Below are 22,296 nucleotides of genomic sequence, written 5' to 3'. Positions count from 1 at the left end.
TTTATCTAACAAGCCCTATTGTTTCCGGGCCAGTAGATGGCAGTGATGAACTCACAGTTAAGCGAGCGTCACACACTAGAATAATATCATGAAGAAATTTGTTATTTTGAACCGGCTCTTTTGGATGTTTCATTCGAACCGATTTGCAGAGTTAGGTGTACAACTGAGAAGTAAGTGACAAATTGGAAAAAAAACAAATAAAACATTTTACAAAACAGCAACGCATAAAAGATCACATGGAAAATGCGGGGAACACAGGGAGGTTTTTGAGTCATGACTCAAGTGAATCAGTGAATCGTTTACTGATCCGTCTAAAGGAGCCGAATCGGAGTTCCATTGGTACTGCGATAAGGCACGCAGCAACACTAAGTTCACAAGACATGAAACACCCGTGACATTTACCTGTGCAAATAACATAGGATATTCACTAATGTAATGTAGTGAGTCAAACATTAAAACCTCCTAATATCCTGCATATTCCGACTGCATAAGAAGTAAGTTCATTTGAATGTGCATTTTTTTCTTGTATGTGTTGTTTGATGTTTCGTGTGAGCTCCGTCTTGTTTATAATGTGTAGCAATGTCAGATATATGTTGTTCTGTGTCATTTTAACGAAGTGGATTCATTTAAAATTTCGCATGGAAAAATAACACAGATAAACATTAGCTTTATGTACCTCTTTCCAAAGAGATTCATATAGATGGTTCATTTAATCGCAGCTTTGTTTGTTTGTTTGTTTGGTTACTTTGTTTCTAACATGTACAAGGCCTGTCATTTTCTATCTGAAGATATATGCAGTAATTTAAAAGAGTATATTTATCCATTATAACCATGGTACTGAGATTCTGTAGTACTAACATGTTACGTTTCGAAAGTGTATATTCATATACAATGATATTTACTCCAAGTAGCTTCAAAGAACATGGCAAAACAGCAGCAACAAGAAATCCATTGTACTTAAAAATAATACTAATAATAAAAAAACATGCAATAAAACAAAACAAAACAACAACAACAAAAAACAACATAGTATCATTGTTAGTATTATTTCACCCATGATGTGTATAATATTTGAAGGCATGTGTGTGTGTGTGTGTGTGTGTGTGTGTGTGTGTGTGTGTGTGTGCTCTGTATAGATAGTATTTTGTTGGACTCTGACCTCTCCAGGACATCATAACTGATATGTTGTATTCTGTAAGATATGGCTTGTCAATCTAATGCTGGGACTTTGTGAGCTCCCTACTTAGCCGTTCTGGACAACAGTGCATTTACAACTAGACAGAGAACTAGTATACCTTGGCAATATTCACTCAAATGTACTTGATTAAAACATGTTTTATGATTTCAAAATGTAACTTTGTTTATGCATGCTTGCTTTTCCGTTTTGTGAAAAGAGCAAAGAACATGAATCTTTCAGCAGAAGAGGTAGAGTATGACATTTGGTCTCATTTCTTCTCCTATAGGAAGCTATCTTCAGTAGCCACTTCCCTCATAGTTCTTCCAAATATCTGCAGTTTTATGCACTTCAGACTGTGTTGACCTCTGTGTGACACCTGTCACGTGACTTTTAGCGGGACTTAAAGGGTTAGTTCAGCCAAAAATGAAAATAATGTAATTTATTACTCACCCTCATGTCTCATGTCTCAGACTTTCGTTTATCTTCAGAACACAAATTAAGATATTGTTGATAAAATCCGATGGCTCAGTGAGGCCTCCATAGACAGCAATGCCATTCAAAACTCTCAAGGTCCATAAAACATATTTGAAACAGTTCATGTGAGTTCAGTCTTAATATTATAAAGCAACGAGAATACTTTTTGTGCACAAAAAACAAAATAAAGACACTTCAACAATATTTATATGGGACGATTTTAAAACACTGCTTCAGAGCTTTACGAATTCGAATCACTGAATTGGAGCACCGAAATCACTTGTTTTCAGCTGTTTTATAGGAGATCCGAATCACTGATTCGAAACAAAAGATTCATAAAGCTCTGAAACAGTGTTTTGAAATCGGCCCATATAGATATTGTTGAAAAGTCTTTATTTTGTTTTTTTGGCACACAAAAATTATTCCTGTCGCTTTATATTATTAAGATTGAACCACTGAACTCACATGAACTGTTTCAAATATGTTTTTAGTACCTTAATGGACCTTGAGAGTTTGAATGGCATTGCTGTCTATGCAGTCCTCACTGAGCCATCGGATTTCATCAACAATATCTAAATTTTCTGAAGGTCTTACAGGTGTAGAACGACATGAGGGTGAGTAATAAATTATATTATTTTAATTTTTGGGTGAACTATCACTTTAATGTTGGCAGATATATAGTGTCCTTATAGCTGTGCCCTACAGAGCTGAAACTGCTGAAGAACTTGCTGATGCCTGGATTTTTATCATTAAAGGGAAAGTTCACCCAAAAATGAAAATCCTGTCATCATTTACTCACCCTCAAGTTGTTCCAAACCTGTATGAATTTATTTCTTCTGCTGAACACAAAAGATTTTTTTTTTTTTTTGAAGAAGAATTTCCATACTATAGAAGTCATTGGGGCCCATCAACTGTTTGGTCACCCATCTTCTTCAAAATATCTTCTTTTGTGTTCAGCAGTAGAAAGAAATTCATACAGGTTTGGAACAACTTGAGGGTGAGTAAATGATGACATTTTTGGGTGAACTTTCCCTTTAAATAAAGTTAAAAAATGCAACCTTTATTGTAAAGTATAACCATTAAATTCTTACGGTTAGAGATGTTGTTGCTTTGCCAAACACCGTTAATTGTCTTCTGTTGTCTTTTTACCTTATTTACACTCAGGCGTTTGAAATGGTGTCGTACAAGAGACTCACACCTGAGGAGGTTCATTTCTCTGGAGCAGCATTATTGGATCCTGATGACTCAACGGACACAGATGGGAAGGAAGTAGACCCAGAGCAGCCCCTGCTGCCCCAGAGCCCTCGCTGCTCCATCACCGTTGCCCTGCTGACCCTTGGAGGACTTATTGTGGTTCTCTCTGGTGTTTGGCTGCTTGGAACTATATTTTGGTTTCATAATCCACCCTCCACAGAACCCCATAGACTCCCTCCACCTGCTGTGGCTAAAAGTCCAAACGGGACGTGGCTACAGCCACAGTCCTGCTCGAAGATTCCAGAAGCTTGGAGGTTTGACTGCTATCCTGAGAGAGGCGTGGTGGTCACTGAGGAGATGTGCCATGCTCGAAACTGCTGCTTCATACAGCAGTCGCAGGCTAAGACATCGGGACGGAATGGAGTGCCATGGTGTTTCTACACACCTGACTATCCATCCTATGAGTTGGTGTCCATTATTGACACAGAGATGGGGAAGGTGGGAAAACTGCTCCGGAACAGTAAGACATATTATCCAAAAGACATAGATGCACTGCAGCTGGAAGTGTTGTTTGAGGAAGACAACAGACTGCGTGTGAAGGTGAGAGCACTTTTGGTCTTCATGTTACTGGCTCTTTTTGCTTGTGATTGCTCAAAATAATTTAGTTATTAATGTTGACATTGAATTACATGCTTTTTCTTTTTTTAAATAAATAAATAAAGTAAATTCCAGTGGTGAAATTGCCTGTTAGAATTAATATCACTCACAGACCACCAAAATGCAATTAAAAATCAGACAGAAAATAGGGATGCTCAATATATTGGTACCAGATCTGTTTATATTGGCTATATAATAATTTTAATTCATTTAAAACTGTTTATTTTTAATTATTTAAAGATGTGTAATTTAATAATTGTAATTTTTAATAATTTATATCTATTCTAAAATTTGGGGTTAGTAAAAGTTTTTAATGTTTTTGAAAGAAGTCTCTTATGCTCACCAAAGCAGCATTAAAAACAGTAATAATGTGAATTATTGCATTTTAAAATAACTGTTTTTTATTTTAATATATTGACCAATATATAATTTATTCTTGTGATGGCAAAGCTGAATTTCAGCATCATTACTCCAGTCTTCAGTCTCATGGTCATTCAGAAATCATTCTAATATGCTGATCTGTTACTCAAGAAACATTTCTAACTATTATCACAGTTGAAAACAGTTGTGCTGCTTAATATTTTTGTGGAAACAGTGATCTTTTTTTTTCAGAATTATTTGATGAATTGAAATCTAACAAAATAACAGCATTTATTTGCAATCAGAATCTTTTGTAACATTATAAATGTTTTTACTGTCACTTTTAATCAATGTGATGTATCCAAAGTATTTACTGACCCGAAACTTTTGAATGGTAATGTATAAAATATATAGTCAGTTAATGGTTATTTAATCTATTTAACTCTCACCTAAAGTTAATCTTCACGCACTAACTCAATTACACTGTTAAATTTAATCTTTGGCAAATCACGAAAACAAAAAGAATATCCATTTTTCATATTGTTTATTATAACTGGATTATAATTATAATGGCCAGTTTTCACTTGTAGCATTTAAAATCAGTTATTTAAAGGTGCCCTAGAATCAAAAATTGAATTTACCTTGGCATAGTTGAATAACAAGAGTTCAGTACATGGAAAAGACATACACTGAGTTTCAAACTCCATTGCTTCCTCCTTCTTTATATAAATCTCATTTGTTTAAAAGACCTCTCGAAAAACAGGTGAATCTCAACATAACACCGACTGTTACGTAACAGTCGGGATCATTAATATGTACGCCCCCAATATTTGCATATGCCAGCCCATATTCAAGCATTACACAAGGGCAGCCAGTATTAACGTCTGGATCTGTGCACAGCTGAATCATCAGACTAGGTAAGCAAGCAAGAACAATAGCGAAAAATGGCAGAAGGAGCAATGATAACAGACATGATCCATGATTACATGATATTTGTAAATTGTGTTTCTAAATGTTTCGTTAGCATGTTGCTAATGTACTGTTAAATGTGGTTAAAGTTACCATCGTTTCTTACTGTATTCACGGAGACAAGAGCCGTCGCTATTTTCATTTTTAAACACTTGCAGTCTGTATAATTCATAAACACAACTTCATTCTTTATAAATACACACTCTCCAACAGTGTGTAATGTTAGCTTTAGCCACGGAGCACAATCAAACTCATTCAGAATCAAATGTAAACATCCAAATAAATACTATACTCACATGATCCGATCCATGCGTGCAGCATGCATGATGAACATCTTGTAAAGATCCATTTGAGGGTTATATTAGCTGTGTGAACTTTGTTTATGCACTGTATAACTGCACTTATAGTCGAGAGTTTGGGGGGGCAGGGAGCGAGAGATTTAAAGGGGCCGCAGCCTGAATCGGCGCATATTTAATGATGCCCCAAAATAGGCAGTTAAAAAAAATCATTTAAAAAATCTATGGGGTATTTTGAGCTGAAACTTCACAGACACATTCAGGAGACACCTTAGACTTATATTACATCTTTTGAAAAGACGTTCTATGGCACCTTTAAATTTTTAGTGCTTTATTTTCAATTTATTTAGACAACATAGTATAGAATTTAAGATCGAACATTTATTTATTATGACAATAAATAACAGTTTATTGATATTGGTCAGAATATTAATATCTGTATGTCCCTATTAGAAAATGTTGCACATTATTTATTGTTTCATAATATTTACTTGTCTCATACAGATAACAGACCCAAATGAAAAGAGGTACGAGGTGCCTATAGATGTTCCTGTGGTTCAGAAAAGAGCATCAAATCCTTCTTACACCGTAGACTTCATCAAAGAACCTTTCGGGCTGATTGTCAAGAGAACGCAGACAGGAACTGTGCTGTAAGTACTGTTTATTGTCATTTAACATTAGAAAACGGACCTGCCTTTAAATTGAAAATGCAATGATTTAGTTTCTTTTACATTAGAAATGATGACCAGAAAACTTTAGTTTTGAAATGTACAGTGTATAACATGTCTCTGTATCAGTATCGAGTTATTAACATGATCACATGCCATTAGGCTGAATACATCCATAGCTCCTCTCTTCTATGCGGATCAGTTCCTGCAGATGTCCACATCATTACCGTCACGTTTCATATATGGGCTGGGTGAACATCGCTCCAACTTTCTGCATGACGTTCAGTGGAACACACTCACCATGTGGGCTCGAGATGTTCCACCCATGGTAACAACATGACTTTTGCCTTCTGATGTAATAATCAGTCTGTGCTCTTTCAAATTTTACTTAAAAAACTGAATACAAGAAGTTTAGCACAATTAGTGGCCCTTTATCTAGTCTATAGGAAAAGTAACTGTTGCAGATTAGTAAAATACAAATTAATATTGTAATTTTGCTGCTGTGTTCATCTTGTTGCTAGTCTGATTGGATTTTGGTTGCATTGTTTTCTGTCCTGTAATAGACAGTTTTTCTTCATGGAAGCTTGAAGCTTTCAACTCAAACTTTAAAATCAAATCAGTATTTCCCATTTGTTTATGCATATTTTGTGACACACTGACTATATTACATTGCACTGATTACATGAGCCCTTGAAAAGCACTGCAAAGTGCAAACATCACAGATTAATAAATGATCTAGATTGCACTTAATTTTCTGTACTTCTCGATTGTTCTTTCAGGAGCTGACCAACCTCTATGGCGTCCATCCCTTTTATCTTTCTGTGGAATCTGATGGAATGGCACATGGGTTTTTCATGCTCAACAGCAATGCAATGGGTGGGTTCATCATCACACACATGCACACTTGGTTCTAGCATGATCTTGAGCTAATGGTTGAATCCATAATCAGTATGCTGTTTATTTTGCACCTATTTTTGATGTTCGTTTTATTGTAATGCTTATAAGCCTTGTATTTGGTCATGATAAACACCCAGGCTTGATTTTGTCCATCGGGAATTGTTTGGATCGTTGCATATCAAAAAATATGGCATTAGAATGCTTCCATGTCCAGAAAACTTTACTGTAATACCACATCACCTTTTTGTAAGTCTGAACTTTTTATTAACATTTGTAAATAATCTGCCATGTAGATGTGGCTCTGCAGCCTGCACCTGCTCTCACATGGCGTATGATTGGTGGGATCCTCGACTTTTACATTTTCCTAGGCCCGGATCCCGTCTCTGTAATTGGACAGTACCTGGATGTTGTAGGTCAGCAAGCATCATAAGCAGTATTTGATAAGCATTTTGACATGAAGAATCAGAAGTTCACCAACTAATGATTGTATCCTCTTTTTTTCTATTAGGTAAACCTGCAATGCCCATCTACTGGGCTCTGGGCTATCATCTCTGCCGATGGGGCTACAAGTCTAGTAACAAAACCTGGAATGTTGTGAGAGAAATGCGGAATTATGGGATACCTCAGGTACTATACAGTAGTTGTTAGATCATTTTCATTAATTATTGGTTTGGTGAAGGTAGGTAGTTTTATAGGTAGTGTAGGTAATTATGGTTCATAGTCAAATGTTTACTGGTTGGTTAGAATTTGAAATCTCCTGCTGTAGCTCACCAGATTTGCACTTTCTTTAGACATTAAAGGTCCTGTTCTTCGTGATCCCATGTTTCAAACTTTAGTTAGTGTGTAATGTTGTTGTTAGAGTATAAATAAAATCTGTAAAATTTTAAAGCTCAAAGTTCAATGCCAAGCGAGATATTTTATTTAACAGAAGTCGCCTACATCGAACGGCCAGTTTGGACTACATCCCTCTACTTCCTTCTTTAATGACATCACTAAAACAGTTTTTTGACTAACCTCCGCCCACAGGAATACACAAGAGTTGCGTTTGTAGAGTGAGTTTGTTGCCATGTTGTCGAAACGCTGTTATTTTCATCCCGCAGTCAAATCACCGGGTCTGATTCCGGCTCAAATTGATAGGGTAAAATTAAAGACATGTTTACAATAACACTGAGCGCGTGCATCTCCACGTTATGGTAAGAGGCGTGACCTTTCCGGGCAAGATGCGCTAAACTGCTGTCGAATCACAACACAGGAACCGCTGGCACAATCAGAACTCGTTACGTATTTCTGAAGGAGGGACTTCATAGAACAAGGAAGTCATCAGCCCGTTTTTATGACAGTGGAAACAGCGGTATACAGATAAGTAAATTATGTGAAAAATACTGTGTTTTTTTACACGCGAAACATGAACACATGTTATATTGCACACTATAAACACAATCAAAGCTTCAAAAAACACGGAAAACGGGACCTTTAAGAAAAATTAGAAAAATATTTCAGCACAGAAAATGATGAAGAAAAAACCGTATGCCATAAACGTTTATCTGTTTCAATCAGTGTTATTGTTAACTAAAACTAAAACTACCTACTAAACAAACTAAAACTAAACTAACACTTAATTTTTTAAATAAAGCTAAAAAGCTTGATGAAAATCTTATAACTTAAAATTAAATGAAGATTAGAAATATTGTCTTGGCAATTAAATTAAATGAGTTGAAGTGATTAAAATGAATAAAACAAACTGACATTAAAATAAATTAAAGCTATATAGAAATATAAAAAAAACAAAACAATAAAAAGCACATAACAAAATGACTAAAATTTATACTAAAATGAAAAATATTAAAATATAAATGCATACTATAATAATATATAAATAATTGATACTGTTGTCTATTTGCAATGCTAGTTTACCCCAATACAAACATTTGTTGTTTACAGGGACATTAAAACAGCACTTTTGAAATCTAGTGAATTTTAATGTTGCATATTGTTCTTGATCCTTTGCCTCATATTGCTGACACACAAAGAGAAGTCTGATTTCTGCTTTTGTAATGAACCACAGAAAAACACTGACTTAGCATTGTGCGTTTAGCAAAATGACTAATTGCAAATTGTACAAAGCAAATTGTTTTTTTTTTTCTTTCAGGACGTTCAGTGGAATGACATTGACTACATGGATCGTGCTCTAGACTTCACTTATGAGCCTGTGAACTTTTCCACCCTACCTGACCTTGTGAAAGACCTTCACAGACATGATCAACACTACGTCATGATTCTGGTACAAACACATACACACACACTTTGATTGACTATGAGCTATACCTTAGGTTACTCTGCTTGGACACCTAAATGATCTTGAAGTGATAGTGGAACTTACTTCATACTAGGGTTGTCAAACATACCATTACAACTGGTATCATTCGGTACTAAAAATATAAAAAAGTTGAAGATACCAGCATTACTGCAGTATTGGTTGTACCGAGTACTGGTTGTATTCGTTATCCACTGCTTTAAAATGCTCTCTTTCATGTTTTTTTGAGCTATCTCTGAGCGTCAAAGGTTTAAATTTGTATTTACAGTTTGTTTTTACAAGTGTTGACCATTGTAGCCAATCACAATCATATCTGTTGAGCACCTGAACTCAATGGCCTATCAGAGGTGCTACTCAGTAAGTAAGTCAGAATCCACTTAACACCACAGAAAACGCACAAGCTTGCGAATCCTTTCATTATAACCAAAGAAGTGTAAACACGGTGTAAATAAGAGATTCATTGTACAATTAAGTGTTTTTTTTATTATAACGGGGGTTTTTCGCAAGTTTAGTTTTTCATATTGCTAAGTACACTGCAAAGTTTCTGGATTGACAACCGAATTTAAATGCGCAATTGAATTGGAAACTTCGACGATTGACAGGAATAACAAACAGACAAGACGAAATGGGACACAAGTTCTGGTACTTAAAATTTGCACTGAGAACCGACTACTGAAATGTTGATACCGTGACAACCTACTGCATACATCCACTAAAAATCACCAGTTGGTTGAGCATCATTGCACAAATGACTGTGAAAATTAAAGTTAGTTTCCCGCTCCAAATGATCATTTGTTTGAAGATGTCGCATGATTTGATATGCAGTGACATTCATACATGTTCAATTTGGCTTAAGCAATTTGTGGGGACTGTCAATAGATTAATTTGCAGAAAGCAAATCAACTAAAAATCAAAATGAGAGGAACTTCTATGTCATGTGGGTTTATTAAACATCCATGTGACACACTTCCTCATTAGTCTCTCGTCTCTTTTGTGTTGCATTAGAATCTCACTGACAGTCATGAGGCCTGTTTGGCAACTAAATGTTGAAACCTTCAGTAAAGCATTTGGATGTGTCACTGTGGATTTAGCTGAAGTGTGCTTGATTTAAACTGCAGTTTGTGTGTTTGTCTCTTTTGCGCTTCCTCATCAGGATCCTGGCATCAGTAGCTCTCAGCCTTCTGGCTCCTACTGGCCATATGAGGAAGGAAAGAAGAGAGGGATTTTCATCAATGACTCAAATGGAGACGTCCTTATTGGGAAGGTACTTTTTTTTTTTTTTTTTTTTTTTACATTTTTTTTATTTATGCTCACCAAGCATGCATTTATTTGATCACAAATACAGTAAAAAACAGTAATATTGTGAAATATTACTGCAATTTAATATAACTGTTTTATATATTTTAAAATGTAATTTATTCCTGTGATCAAAGCTGAATTTTCAGCATCATTATTACCCCAGATCCTTCAGAAATCATTCTAATATGGTGATTTTGGTGCTCATGAAACCTTTCTTATCTGTGTTGAAAATAATTGTGCTGCTTAATACTCAAAAATATTTTTTTCAGGATTCTTTGATGAATAGAAAGTTGAATTGAACAGCATTTAATTAAAATGGAAATCTTTTGCAACATTGTAAATGTCTTTACTGTCACTTTTGATTAATTTAATGCATCCCTGCTATATAAAAGTATTCATTTCCGAAGAAGAAAAGAATGTGCTGACCCCAAAATGTGCTGACTCTGGCAGCTATTTTTATTTTTCATAAGGATGCTGGCCACCATGATCACATGTCCAGATGAATACTACTGACTTTTCCAAAATAATTTCATGCTTTATTTATTGTGGAATAAATTAATCATTAAACATTTCTACAATGGCATTGTAATCAATAAACTTAAATGTGATGCTGCATTCGCACCAATAGGTGTCAATATGAAGTCCAAGACCATGTGAAACCTAAACAGAAACTTAGTAATTAATTAGCATTTTTAAGAGTGCTTGGAAGCTTAAAAACATTATAATTAAAGTGTTTTCAAAAGATGTAATATAGTCTAAAGTGTCCCCTGAATGTGTCTGTGAAGTTTTTTTTTTAACTGCCTATTTTTGGGCATCATTAAATATGCACCGATTTAGGCTGCGGACCCTTTAAATTCTCGTGCTCCCCACCCCCCGAGCTCGCACTTGCCTTAAACAGCATAAACAAAGTTCACACATCTAATATAATCCTCAAAATGGATCTTTACAAAGTGATCGTCATGCAGCATGTCTAATCGCGTAAGTATAGTATTTATTTGGATGTTTACATTTGATTCTGAATGAGTTTGATTGTGCTCTGTGGCTAAAGCTAACATTACACACTGTTGGAGAGATTTATAAAGAATGAAGTTGTGTTTATGCATTATACAGACTGCAAGTGTTTAAAAAATGACGACAGTGTTGTCTCCGTGAATACAGTAAGAAACGATGGTAACTTTAACCACATTTAACAGTACATTAGCAACATGCTAACAAAACATTTAGAAAGACAATTTACAAATATCACTAAAAATATCATGTAATCATGGATCATGTCAGTTATTATCACTCCATCTGCCATTTTTCGCTGTTGTCCTTGCTTGCTTACCTAGTCTGATGATTCAGCTGTGCACAGATCCAGACGTTCTGCCCTTGTGTAATGCCTTGAACATGGGCTGGCATATGCAAATATTGGGGGCGTACATATTAATGATCCCGACTGTTACGCAACAGTCGGTGTTATGTTGAGATTCGCCTGTTCTTCAGAAGTCTTTTAAACAAATGAGATTTATATAAGAAGGAGGAAACAATGGAGTTTGAGACTCACTGTATGTCATTTCCACGTACTGAACTCTTGTTATTCAACTATGCCAAGATAAATTCAATTTTTAATTCTAGGGCACCTTTAAACAAAATTAAATTAAAATGTAGTAATTATGAATATTATATATGACTTGACTGCAGATGTTTTTGTTGTTGTTGCTTGTTTCTAAGGTTTGGCCAGGTCTCACTGCTTTTCCAGATTTCTCCAATCCAGACACACATGAATGGTGGTACCAGAATCTGCAGAGGTTCCATGACAAAGTGGCATTTGATGGCGTGTGGATTGTATGTTTTGCATTTGTATTATTCCTTGTTTGATGGTTCATTATTTATGGAAGCTTGATTCCACCATGAAGTAAAAATAAAAAAAGTTAATCAACTTTTTTTTTCTCACAATTCTGACTTTTTTCCCCTCAGAATTGCAAGATATAAACTCACAATTGCGTGATATAAACTCGCAATTGCGAGAAAAAAGTCAGAATTGCGAGTTGATTTCTCGCAATTTACTTTATAACATGCAATTGCAAGTTAAAATCTCGCGATTCTGACTTTTTTCTCAGAATTGTGAGATATGAACTCGCAGTTGCGTGTTATAATGTCCAATTGTGAGGGGCAAAAAGACTGCTGTTTTTTCTCAGAATTGCGAGTTTATATCTCACAATTCTGACTTTATAACTCGCAATTCTGACTTTATATCACGCAATTCTGACTTTAAAACTCACTTTTACTAGTTTAAATATCACAATTCTGAGAATTTCACAATAACTTTTTTATTTTTTTATTTAGTGGCGGAAACAAGCTTTCATAATTATTTTTATTTACCCAGGCATTGATCTTGCTTTTTAATATGCCCAATATACTCTTCTTCTTTTTGTTTCTTCTTCAAGGACATGAATGAGCCGTCTAATTTCTTTGATGGATCACTGAATGGTTGTCCAGACAATGAACTTGAAAATCCTCCCTACACACCAGGTATCAGTGTATTAGCTGTTATGTGGAGATCTAAATTATTCATGCTATGTTTCTTCCAACAATAAGACACATGGTATTGTCTTGCTGTAGGTATTCTGGGTGGTACATTAAAGGCCAAGACTGTGTGTGCATCTGCTCGTCAGAAAATCTCCTCTCACTACAACATACACAGTCTGTATGGACTCATGGAAGCTAAGGCTACTGAAAGGTACACACAATCACACAAAAAAGACACAAAAATATATACATACTGTATACCGTTAAACGTTAGGGGTCTGTAATATTTTTTTTTTAATGTTTTTGAAATGTTTTTTAATGTCTGTTACGCTCACCAAGGCTGCATTCATTTGAAAAATAATGTAAAAACAGTAATATTGTGAAATATTGATACAATTTACATAACTGTTTTCCAGAGGAGTAGAGTACCTGAAAACCATAAAAAACTGTAAAAGTACAGATACCTTACAGCCAAAATGACTCTATCACAAGTTATACGTTACCAATTCCAATGCGACTTGAGTAAAAGTCTTAGAGTATTTAATTTTTTACAGTACTTAAGTATTTTACTCATACAAAAACATAGTACCTTCAGTGTCCTTAGACGGCAATATCGCTTCTTTATAGAAGAAATAAACAGCTGCAGAAAAAGTTAGTGCCATGCAAAATGTAATATGTAACTGCATTACTCATCACAAGTGTATTGGAGAAAAGAGTATGCATACTTATTCAAAAATGTAGTCACAAAGAGTTTAAAAGTTCCTAATATCTTTGTTACTCAGTAAAACTACAAAGTAGCTAATAGAATGTAATAGAATTGTTTGTAATAGAATTTTTTGTGACCTTGTAAATGCCACTTTTTATCAATTTAATGCAAATTTCTAAAAAAAAAATAAAAACAATCTTACGACCCCAAACTTTTGTCAAACTAAGTGCCACTTAAAAAGAAAGATGGTGCAAGCAAACTTTTCAACCAAAACATTTCACCCCCCCAAAAAGTTTCAAGTTTACTTCTCTAAATAAAGACAAAAAGTATTTGGACACTTTCTGTTTGTGAAACGGTAGTGGATCATGTTCATCTGTCTCTCTCAGTGCTTTGAGGAAGATCACAGGGAAGCGTCCCTTCATCATTTCCCGCTCTACGTTTCCTAGTCAGGGCAAGTATTCGGGCCATTGGCTCGGAGACAACAGGAGTCAATGGAAAGATCTGGCCACATCTATATCAGGTATAAGCGCACACACCCATGCTCTGCTGAGGTCAGAGTTAGTCCCATATTGTGTTGTATTTACTACAATTTTACTAACCATTTTCTTTTCTTTTTTCCAGGTATGCTGACATTTAACATCCTGGGAATTCCTCTTATTGGGGCAGACATCTGTGGCTTTGGGGGCAGCACTACAGAAGAACTGTGTGTCCGATGGACCCAGCTCGGAGCTTTATACCCTTTTTCAAGAAACCACAACTCCATAGATGAACAGGTGAACTTTCTTCCTGTCCAAACGCTATTATGACTGTTTCTTATAGCTTTAGACTACAGCAAAATGTGCAGCTGCAGCTGGTCACAACTCATAATGCTAAGATTTGTGCTGCCTTAAAGGATCTGCTGTTTTACAACTGTTTTATCTTATTGTTTTTCTGCAGTCTTGAGACGTTTTTGTCTGTTCATCTGATTAGTTACCCATCTGTCTGTTGATTTGCCAGTGCAATATTCTGTTTTTGTAGTGTTTTATTCCAAAGGCAAGACTTAACTTAAGACCTAACCCTAACCCTAACCCATTTCACAACAGGATCAGGAACCAACTGCATTCAGTCCTGCAGCTCGTACAGCAATGAAAGAAGCCATCCTTCTCCGTTATTCCCTGTTCCCATATCTCTACACGCTCTTCCATCACGCACACATCAGTGGACACACGGTCGCCACACCACTACTCTTTCAGTAAGATAAACACATGTGATTTCAAACCCTGATTGTATGTGCATTGAATTCTTAAAGGAATAGTTTACTCCAAACCTTGGAGTTATAGCAGCATCTGATGACAGAATTATCATTTTTAGTGAAGAATCTAGAAACAGATCCAGGCACGTAATATTCATCATTTCACTTTGACTTCTTTGCATATAATCACTGTCTGTGCTGTGTTTTAGGTTCCCTACCGATGAGAAGACATATGGAATAGATAAACAGTTCCTATGGGGAAAGAGTTTGCTGGTCACGCCGGTTTTGGAGGCAGGACAAGATTATGTTGTGGGATATTTCCCTAAAGGTCTCTGGTACGATTTCCACACCGTGAGTCACATCCTCTCTAGAAACCCTTTTAGAAACATACAGTTCTTTTGTTTTATAGTCTCATACAACATTCACATTTGTTTGTGTCACATACAGGGTGATTCATTGGTAAGCAGAGGAGAAGAGATCAAACTTCAGGCTCCAATGGACAAAATCAACCTGCATCTCAGAGAGGGATCCATCATACCTACACAGGTGAAAAAGAATCACAATATATACACTACCATTCAAAAGTTTGGGATCGGTAACATTTTTAATGTTTTATAAAGAAGTTTCGTCTGCTCACCAAGGCTGCATTTATTTAATTAAAAATACAGTAAAATCAGTAATATTGTGAAATATTATTAATTAATTTTCTATTTGAAAATATTTGAAAAATTTAACTTATTCTTGTGTTGGCAAAGCTGAATTTTTATCATCATTACTCCAGTCTTCAGTGTCACATGATCCTTAAGAAATCATTTTAATGTGTTGATTTGCTACTCAAGAAACATTTAATGTGCACAGATGTACAAAATATTTTTTTTCAGGATTTTTTGATGAATAGAAAGTTCAAACGAACAGTGTTTATTTGAAATATAATTTATTGTTACATTTTAAATGTCTTTACTGTCACTTTTGATTGATTTAATGCATCCTTGCTGAAAAAAATATAAATTTTTTTAAATTCTTCTAAAAAAAATAAAAATAAAAATTCTTGCTGACCCCAAACTTTTGAACGGTAGTGTATAATGTTACAAAAGCTTTGTATTTCAGATAAATGCTGTTCTTTTGAACTTTCTATTCATCAAGGAATCCTGAAAAAAAAAAAAAAAAAGTATACAACTGTTTTTAACATTGATAATAATAATAATAAATGTTTCTTGAGCAGCAAATCATCATATTAAAATGATTTCTGAAGGATCATGTGACACTGAAGACTGGAGTAATGATAATTGAAAATTCAGCTTTTCCAACACAGAAATAAATTACATTTTATATTATATTCCAATAGAAAACAGTTATTTTATACTGTAATAATATTTCACAATATTACTGTTTTTACTGTATTTTTAATTAAATAAATGCAATCTTGGTGAGCAGACAAAACTTCTTTTAAAAATATTAAAAATCTTACCGATCCCAAACTTTTGAACGGTAGTGTACATATTCGTACGTTACTGTTTTTCAGTTAATGGAGACAGACTTCCTTAACAAGTAATTTATATGTAATTATTTATAAATATAATCCAGATTTTATATATAATAAATACATTTCATGTAAAGGAGGTTTTCTCCATTTACAAAAAAAACCCAATTTATTTCAACATTAAAAACTATTTTACATTCATACATTAAAAAATATTATTACATTCTAAAATAACTGTTTTCTATATGAATATATTTAAAAATTGTATTTATTCTTGTGATCAAAGCTGAATTTTCAGCATCATTCCTCCAGTCTTCAGTGTCACTTGATCCCTCAGAAATCATTCTAATATACTGATTTAGTGCTCAAGTATTATTATTATTATTATTGCTGCACATTACTTATTATTATATACTTATATATATATATATTATATATATATGTGTGTGTATATATATGTATATGTATACTTATACATATACTTATTATCATAAATGTTGAAAACATTGTTTTGTACCGTTTTGTAACAAATGTATTTACTGTCACTTTTTGAAGAAAAACATATATATATATATATATATATATATATATATATATATATATATATATATATAATTTTTTTTTTTTTTTACCCCCAAACTTTTAAATAATAGTTTATTCCACGAAAATATTGAGCAGAACAACTGTTTAACATTGATGATAATAATAAATGTTTCTAGAGCAGCAAATCAGCATATTACAATGATATCTGAAGGATCATGTGACACTGAAGACTGGAGTAATGAAAATTCAGCTTTGTTTTAAATTGCAATAATATTTCATAATATTACTGTATTTCTGATCATGTAAATGCAGCCTTGGTGATCATAAGAAACGTCTTTCAAAACATTAATTTTAATTATTCCAAACTTTACATTTATACATTTAATAAATAAATTACCTCTTAAGGAAGTCTTTGTCAATTTATTGATATGTAGGTAATTTAGTATATATAATTTATTTATAAACAAAATCCAGTTCATATCCAGATTTTAATGGTCTTTCTCAGTTTACAAAACTCTGTTTACGAGTAGTTGTGTAGGCCGTCCATTCACTGCGATCCATAGGCATGTTTATTTGAATTCTGTTCTGTATGTTTGTGTTTTAGAGACCGAACACCACCCTGTGGGTGAGCAGCGGTCAGCCCCTTCATCTGATTGCAAGTCTGAGTGAGGACGGTGTGGCCAAGGGTGATTTGTACTGGGATGACGGAGAGACCCTTGACTCGTATGAGACTGATCAGTACGCTTACGTCTATTTCACGGTAGACAAGGTACAGAAAACAGCACCATTCACCTTTACTGCAGCACACCAGAATGCTTTACTTTCAGTAAGCTTTCATTAGATCCTCATACTATAGGCACGTTATAAAAGGTTATTTATTCACCTGTTTTACATGCTGCTTCTCAGATTTCATGTAATCACCTCTGTTAACTTTTCTCATTAAATATTTAGTTTATACACATTTTTATTCAATGGTATTTTATTTAATGCATCACTTGATTGTTCTTAAATGTTTCCGTAAACAATCATATAGATTATGATCTTTAATTGTTAATGATCTTCAGAACACAATGACATCAGAGGTGCTGCATAATCATGAGGAGGCTACTTACATCACAGTGGAAACTGTTTCCTTTTATGGGGTGAAGGCGGAGCCAGAAAATGTAACAGTGAATTCACAAGAGGCCTTGTTCACTTACCGTGACAATCAGGTAATATACTTTAATATTGTTTTTAAGAAGGTACTTGTTATAAATACACTGACGATTGCTCATGTGTTTGCAGTAAGTTTAAATATTGAAAATTTAAATATGTTCAGTACTTTCATCAGCAGTTATCTGATACTCTATAAGCTTTTATTAGGCTATGCTGAAAATAATTTGGAATATTTGTCTGTGGTATACTGAATTACAAACAAATAAATAAAAAATATTGTAATGCATTTAAAGGTGCCCAAGAATGCTTTTTCACAAGATGTAATATAAGTCTAAGGTGTCCACTGAATGTGTCTGTGAAGTTTCAGCTCAAAATACCCCATAGATTTTTTTAAATTAATTTTTTTAACTGCCTATTTTGGGGCATCATTAACTATGCACTGATTTTTTCAGCGCGCCGCCCCTTTAATTTGCGTGCTCCCTGCCACACAAGCTCTCGATTATATTACAGCACATTTACAAAGTTCACACAGCTAATATAACCCTCAAATGGATCTTTACAAGATGTTCGTCATGCATGCTGTATGCATGCTTCGAATTATGTGAGTAAAGTATTTATTTTGATGTTTATATTTGATTCTCTATGAGTTTGAGGCTGTGCTCCATGGCTAACGGCTAATGCTACACTGTTGGAGAGATTTATAAAGAATGAAGTTGTGTTTATGAATTATACAGACTGCAAGTGTTTAAAAATGAAAATAGCGACGGCTCTTGTCTCCGTGAATACAGTAAGAAACGATGGTAACTTTAACCTCATTTAACAGTACATTAGCAACATGCTAACGAAACATTTAGATAGACAATTTACAAATATCACTAAAAATATCATGATATCATGGATCATGTCAGTTATTATTGCTCCATCTGCCATTTTCGCTGTTGTTCTTGCTTGCTTACCTAGTCTGATGATTCAGCTGTGCACAGATCCAGACGTTACTGGCTGCCCTTGTCTAATGCCTTTCATAATGTTGGGAACATGGGCTGGCATATGCAAATATTGGGGCATACACCCCGACTGTTACGTAACAGTCGGTGTTATGTTGAGATCCGCGTGTTTTCCGGAAGTCTTTTAAACAAATGAGATTTACATAAGAAAGAGAAAGCAATGGAGTTTGAAACTCAATGCATGTTTTTCCATGTTATTCAACTATGCCGAGGTAAATTCAAATTTTGAATCTAGGGCACCTTTAAAAATATTTAAATACTTAAAATATATAGGTCAGGGCTATTCAATTAAAGTTACAAGAGGTCTCTATATATTAAAAAATGAGCATGTTTTTGAGCATGTTAAGGACCCCAAATTGCCCAAAAGGCTGAGAAAAAATTACCATAGGAAAACAATAGGGACCTTCACCCCTTGGGGCCTTAAAAAGACTTATGCAAAACGAGCCTTAAAGAAATGTATTTATTGCTTTATGTCTGTCTAGGTGCTGACAGTAACAGACTTGGGCCTGAACCTCAGTCATAACTTCACAATCAGTTGGATGTAAACGTGAATCATCAGTGCTGTTTCTGAATTGCTAATTGCTGCTGAAATCATGATCTTAACATCTCAACTGACATTATCTCAGTACGTGGACAGTGGTGGTTCTGGTTCCAGCCTGAAATCAAATATGAACCAGAAAGGATATGACAGATTATTGATTGTATGTTGAATTTCTCATGTGCACTTTAAGTGTACTCTTTATTATTGACCCAGGGGGTGGTCAGTTGCACTCAGAGGAAGCAAAACCGAAGGGAAGAATTCTGTGTATTTTGTTTGATCTAATGATTGGATAGATATTTTTACCTATGATGTTATATTACTGCCTGTTGTTGCTGATATTGTTTCTAGAGCATAAAGATTATTCTTCTGTTTTAAATCTTTTAGTTGTGAATAAGTCTATCATCCTAAAGTAGGCCATGCCATCACAACCTATAGTTCAAAATGAATTTGAGCATCTTAAAGCAAATATTTTTGTAGTGATTCAGTGGACCAACAAAACAACTGCAAATTCAAAAGTGATCCTGCTGAACTCATAACCTTTCAGATTTTTCCAAATTATGTTAGTATTATTTTGAATCGCATATGTGTATATATTGTTTACAAGCATGTTTGCACAGTTCAGGACATTCTGATGCTGAAGAAATGCATGTTTAAGCTTTAGTTTGCAAACATTTTTCCATGTACTGACAGGCTTGTAATTAACATGATCCAATATGTTCAGCAATAGAAACTTATGAATCATTCTAAAATGTAATACCATGAAAATATTATGGAAGTAAATCACTGTAAAGTATTCATCAAGGCTTAAAGAGACATAATTGTGCAGTTTTATGTAAATTGCTACCACATGCTGTCGATATTACCATTTATAGCATAACATTGTGCCTTATATTTCATCAAAGCTGTGATTCAACATTCAGTGGCTTTACTGTGAATGTATAAAACCCTCTGTTCGAAAACACTGGGCTGCTTTACGACTTATCAAAATGTAACAAAAAAGTTCAAATATAGACATGTGCTCCTAAAACGGAAGCTAAAAGATATATCTATGAGTGAAACGGCCTATTTAAGGCTTCTTTTCTTTAAATGACCCCGAACAATCTGCTGTACAGAGTTTCAGAGGACATACAGGGTAGTGTGCAATAAAAATTCAAAGTGTTCATCTTTTCTTGTGTTTTTCTTTTGATTTCATTTACCTCCATTGGTCTTCTTAGTGTCCAGCATATATGAACTTTCAAACCACAGCATGTATTTGTAGGAAATAAAAAGAAACATCCTTTTACCTGAACCTTACAAACCTGATTACTTTATGTCTTCCAGTCAGAGCTCTAGTTATACAGTATGTGGCCAGGTTATTGCCACACGAAACTGGATTTGGAGGCACTTCCTTCACTTTGTTATAGGAAATGGCTTTTCTCCACTCAGTACAGAGCCCTGAGGAAAAGTCAGGTAGCTATTTAAACAAATCATTTTTCTAGTATTATAAAGTTATATGCCATCAGAAAAAGAAGTCAAATTTAAAAGGATTTTTTTGTAACACTTTACAATAACTGCCCTATTAGTTAACATTAGTTAATGCATTAACTAACAACGTGTAATTTTAAGGTGTTTGTGTTACAGTGTAATTACGTTTAAGTACTGAGTAATAATAACTAAACTACATGTATGCATAATTTCTAGTTATTACTACAGTAACTACATGTAGCAACAAGGACACTAAAATAGTGTTATGTAATATTTGTTAAAGTAATTTATTATTCTTTGTTGACATTTGTTGATAAAAATACAACTGTTCATTGTTCATTTCAAGATTAAGAAGTATTTATCATTGTTAGTTCTTGTTAACTAATGTAGTTACAGTGGCCTCCACTAATATTGACAGTCTTGATAAGTATGAGCAAAGGTGGCTGTGAAAATAAATCTGCATTGTTTATCCTTTTAATCTTTCATGCAAAAAAAAAAAAAAAATCACAATTCTATGGAAGCTTGTTTCTGCCATGAAATAAAAAATAAAAAAAGGTAATTGTGACTTTTTATTTCACAATTGATATAAACTCAAAATTGCGAGTTCTAAAGACTTTTTTCTCAGAATTGTGAGATATAAACCCGAAATTCCGTGTTATGTCCAATTGTGAGGGAAAAAAGACTGACGTTTTTTCTCAGAATTGTGAATTTATATCTCACAATTCTGAGAAAAGTCAATTGCGATAAAAAGTCAGAATTGTGAGTTATAGTCAGCGATATATAAAGTATATATTGTGATATATATAGTCACAATTCTGACTTTATAACACAATTCTGACTATAACTCGCAATTGGTGTGCTTAGAGAAAAACAACAACAAAAAAATTGTTGTTTCTAACCATTCATTGAAGTAAAATTCTAACCATTCATTGAAGTAAAACAGTTGAAAGTGGAGGGGAAACTCACATTATGAAATAAATGTTTTTTTCAATGCATGTTGGACACAAAAAAACCCTAGAAATTCTTATGAGTAAATCATCTCTGAAGTATATTCATATTTAAGTTTTTTTGTTGTTGTTTTTCTCTAAGCACACCAGGGTGACTAAGAGCATGAAATTGTCCAGCAAAGACTTCCTGTTCCACAGGAGTACAAATATGTGTAAACACAAAGGCCAAATTCCCTTAATCATTAATCACAATGAGAAAAACCAAAGAATATAGTTCTGATGTGCAGCAAAAGATTGTTGAGCTTCACAAAAAATAGAAAGTGGCTGTAAGAAAATAGCTGAAGCATTGGAAAAAACAACAACAACAACAACAACAACAAAAAAACATTCCCACCATCAGGGAAATAAT

At 34.2% G+C, this 22,296-nt stretch overlaps 1 protein-coding gene across 1 annotated transcript; it reads left to right on the top strand.

The window, feature by feature from the left end:
- Positions 1-327: 327 nt before the first annotated feature.
- On the top strand, positions 328-20,636 carry gaa2 (alpha glucosidase 2). Its single transcript, XM_048197805.1, has 20 exons — positions 328-494; positions 2,816-3,445; positions 5,632-5,777; positions 5,958-6,123; positions 6,575-6,671; positions 6,986-7,105; positions 7,201-7,319; positions 8,842-8,973; positions 10,160-10,270; positions 12,019-12,132; positions 12,735-12,819; positions 12,910-13,027; positions 13,909-14,042; positions 14,144-14,295; positions 14,605-14,753; positions 14,963-15,104; positions 15,201-15,299; positions 17,381-17,545; positions 17,841-17,987; positions 19,418-20,636. Exons 2-20 carry the CDS (start codon positions 2,825-2,827, stop codon positions 19,478-19,480), a joined length of 2,880 nt encoding a protein of 959 aa, XP_048053762.1. The 5' UTR covers positions 328-494; positions 2,816-2,824; the 3' UTR covers positions 19,481-20,636.
- Positions 20,637-22,296: the final 1,660 nt, after the last annotated feature.

This window comes from Megalobrama amblycephala, linkage group LG7, assembly GCF_018812025.1.
Source record: "Megalobrama amblycephala isolate DHTTF-2021 linkage group LG7, ASM1881202v1, whole genome shotgun sequence".
Lineage (NCBI taxonomy): Eukaryota > Metazoa > Chordata > Actinopteri > Cypriniformes > Xenocyprididae > Megalobrama > Megalobrama amblycephala.
This window is presented reverse-complemented; position numbering and strand designations above follow the sequence as displayed.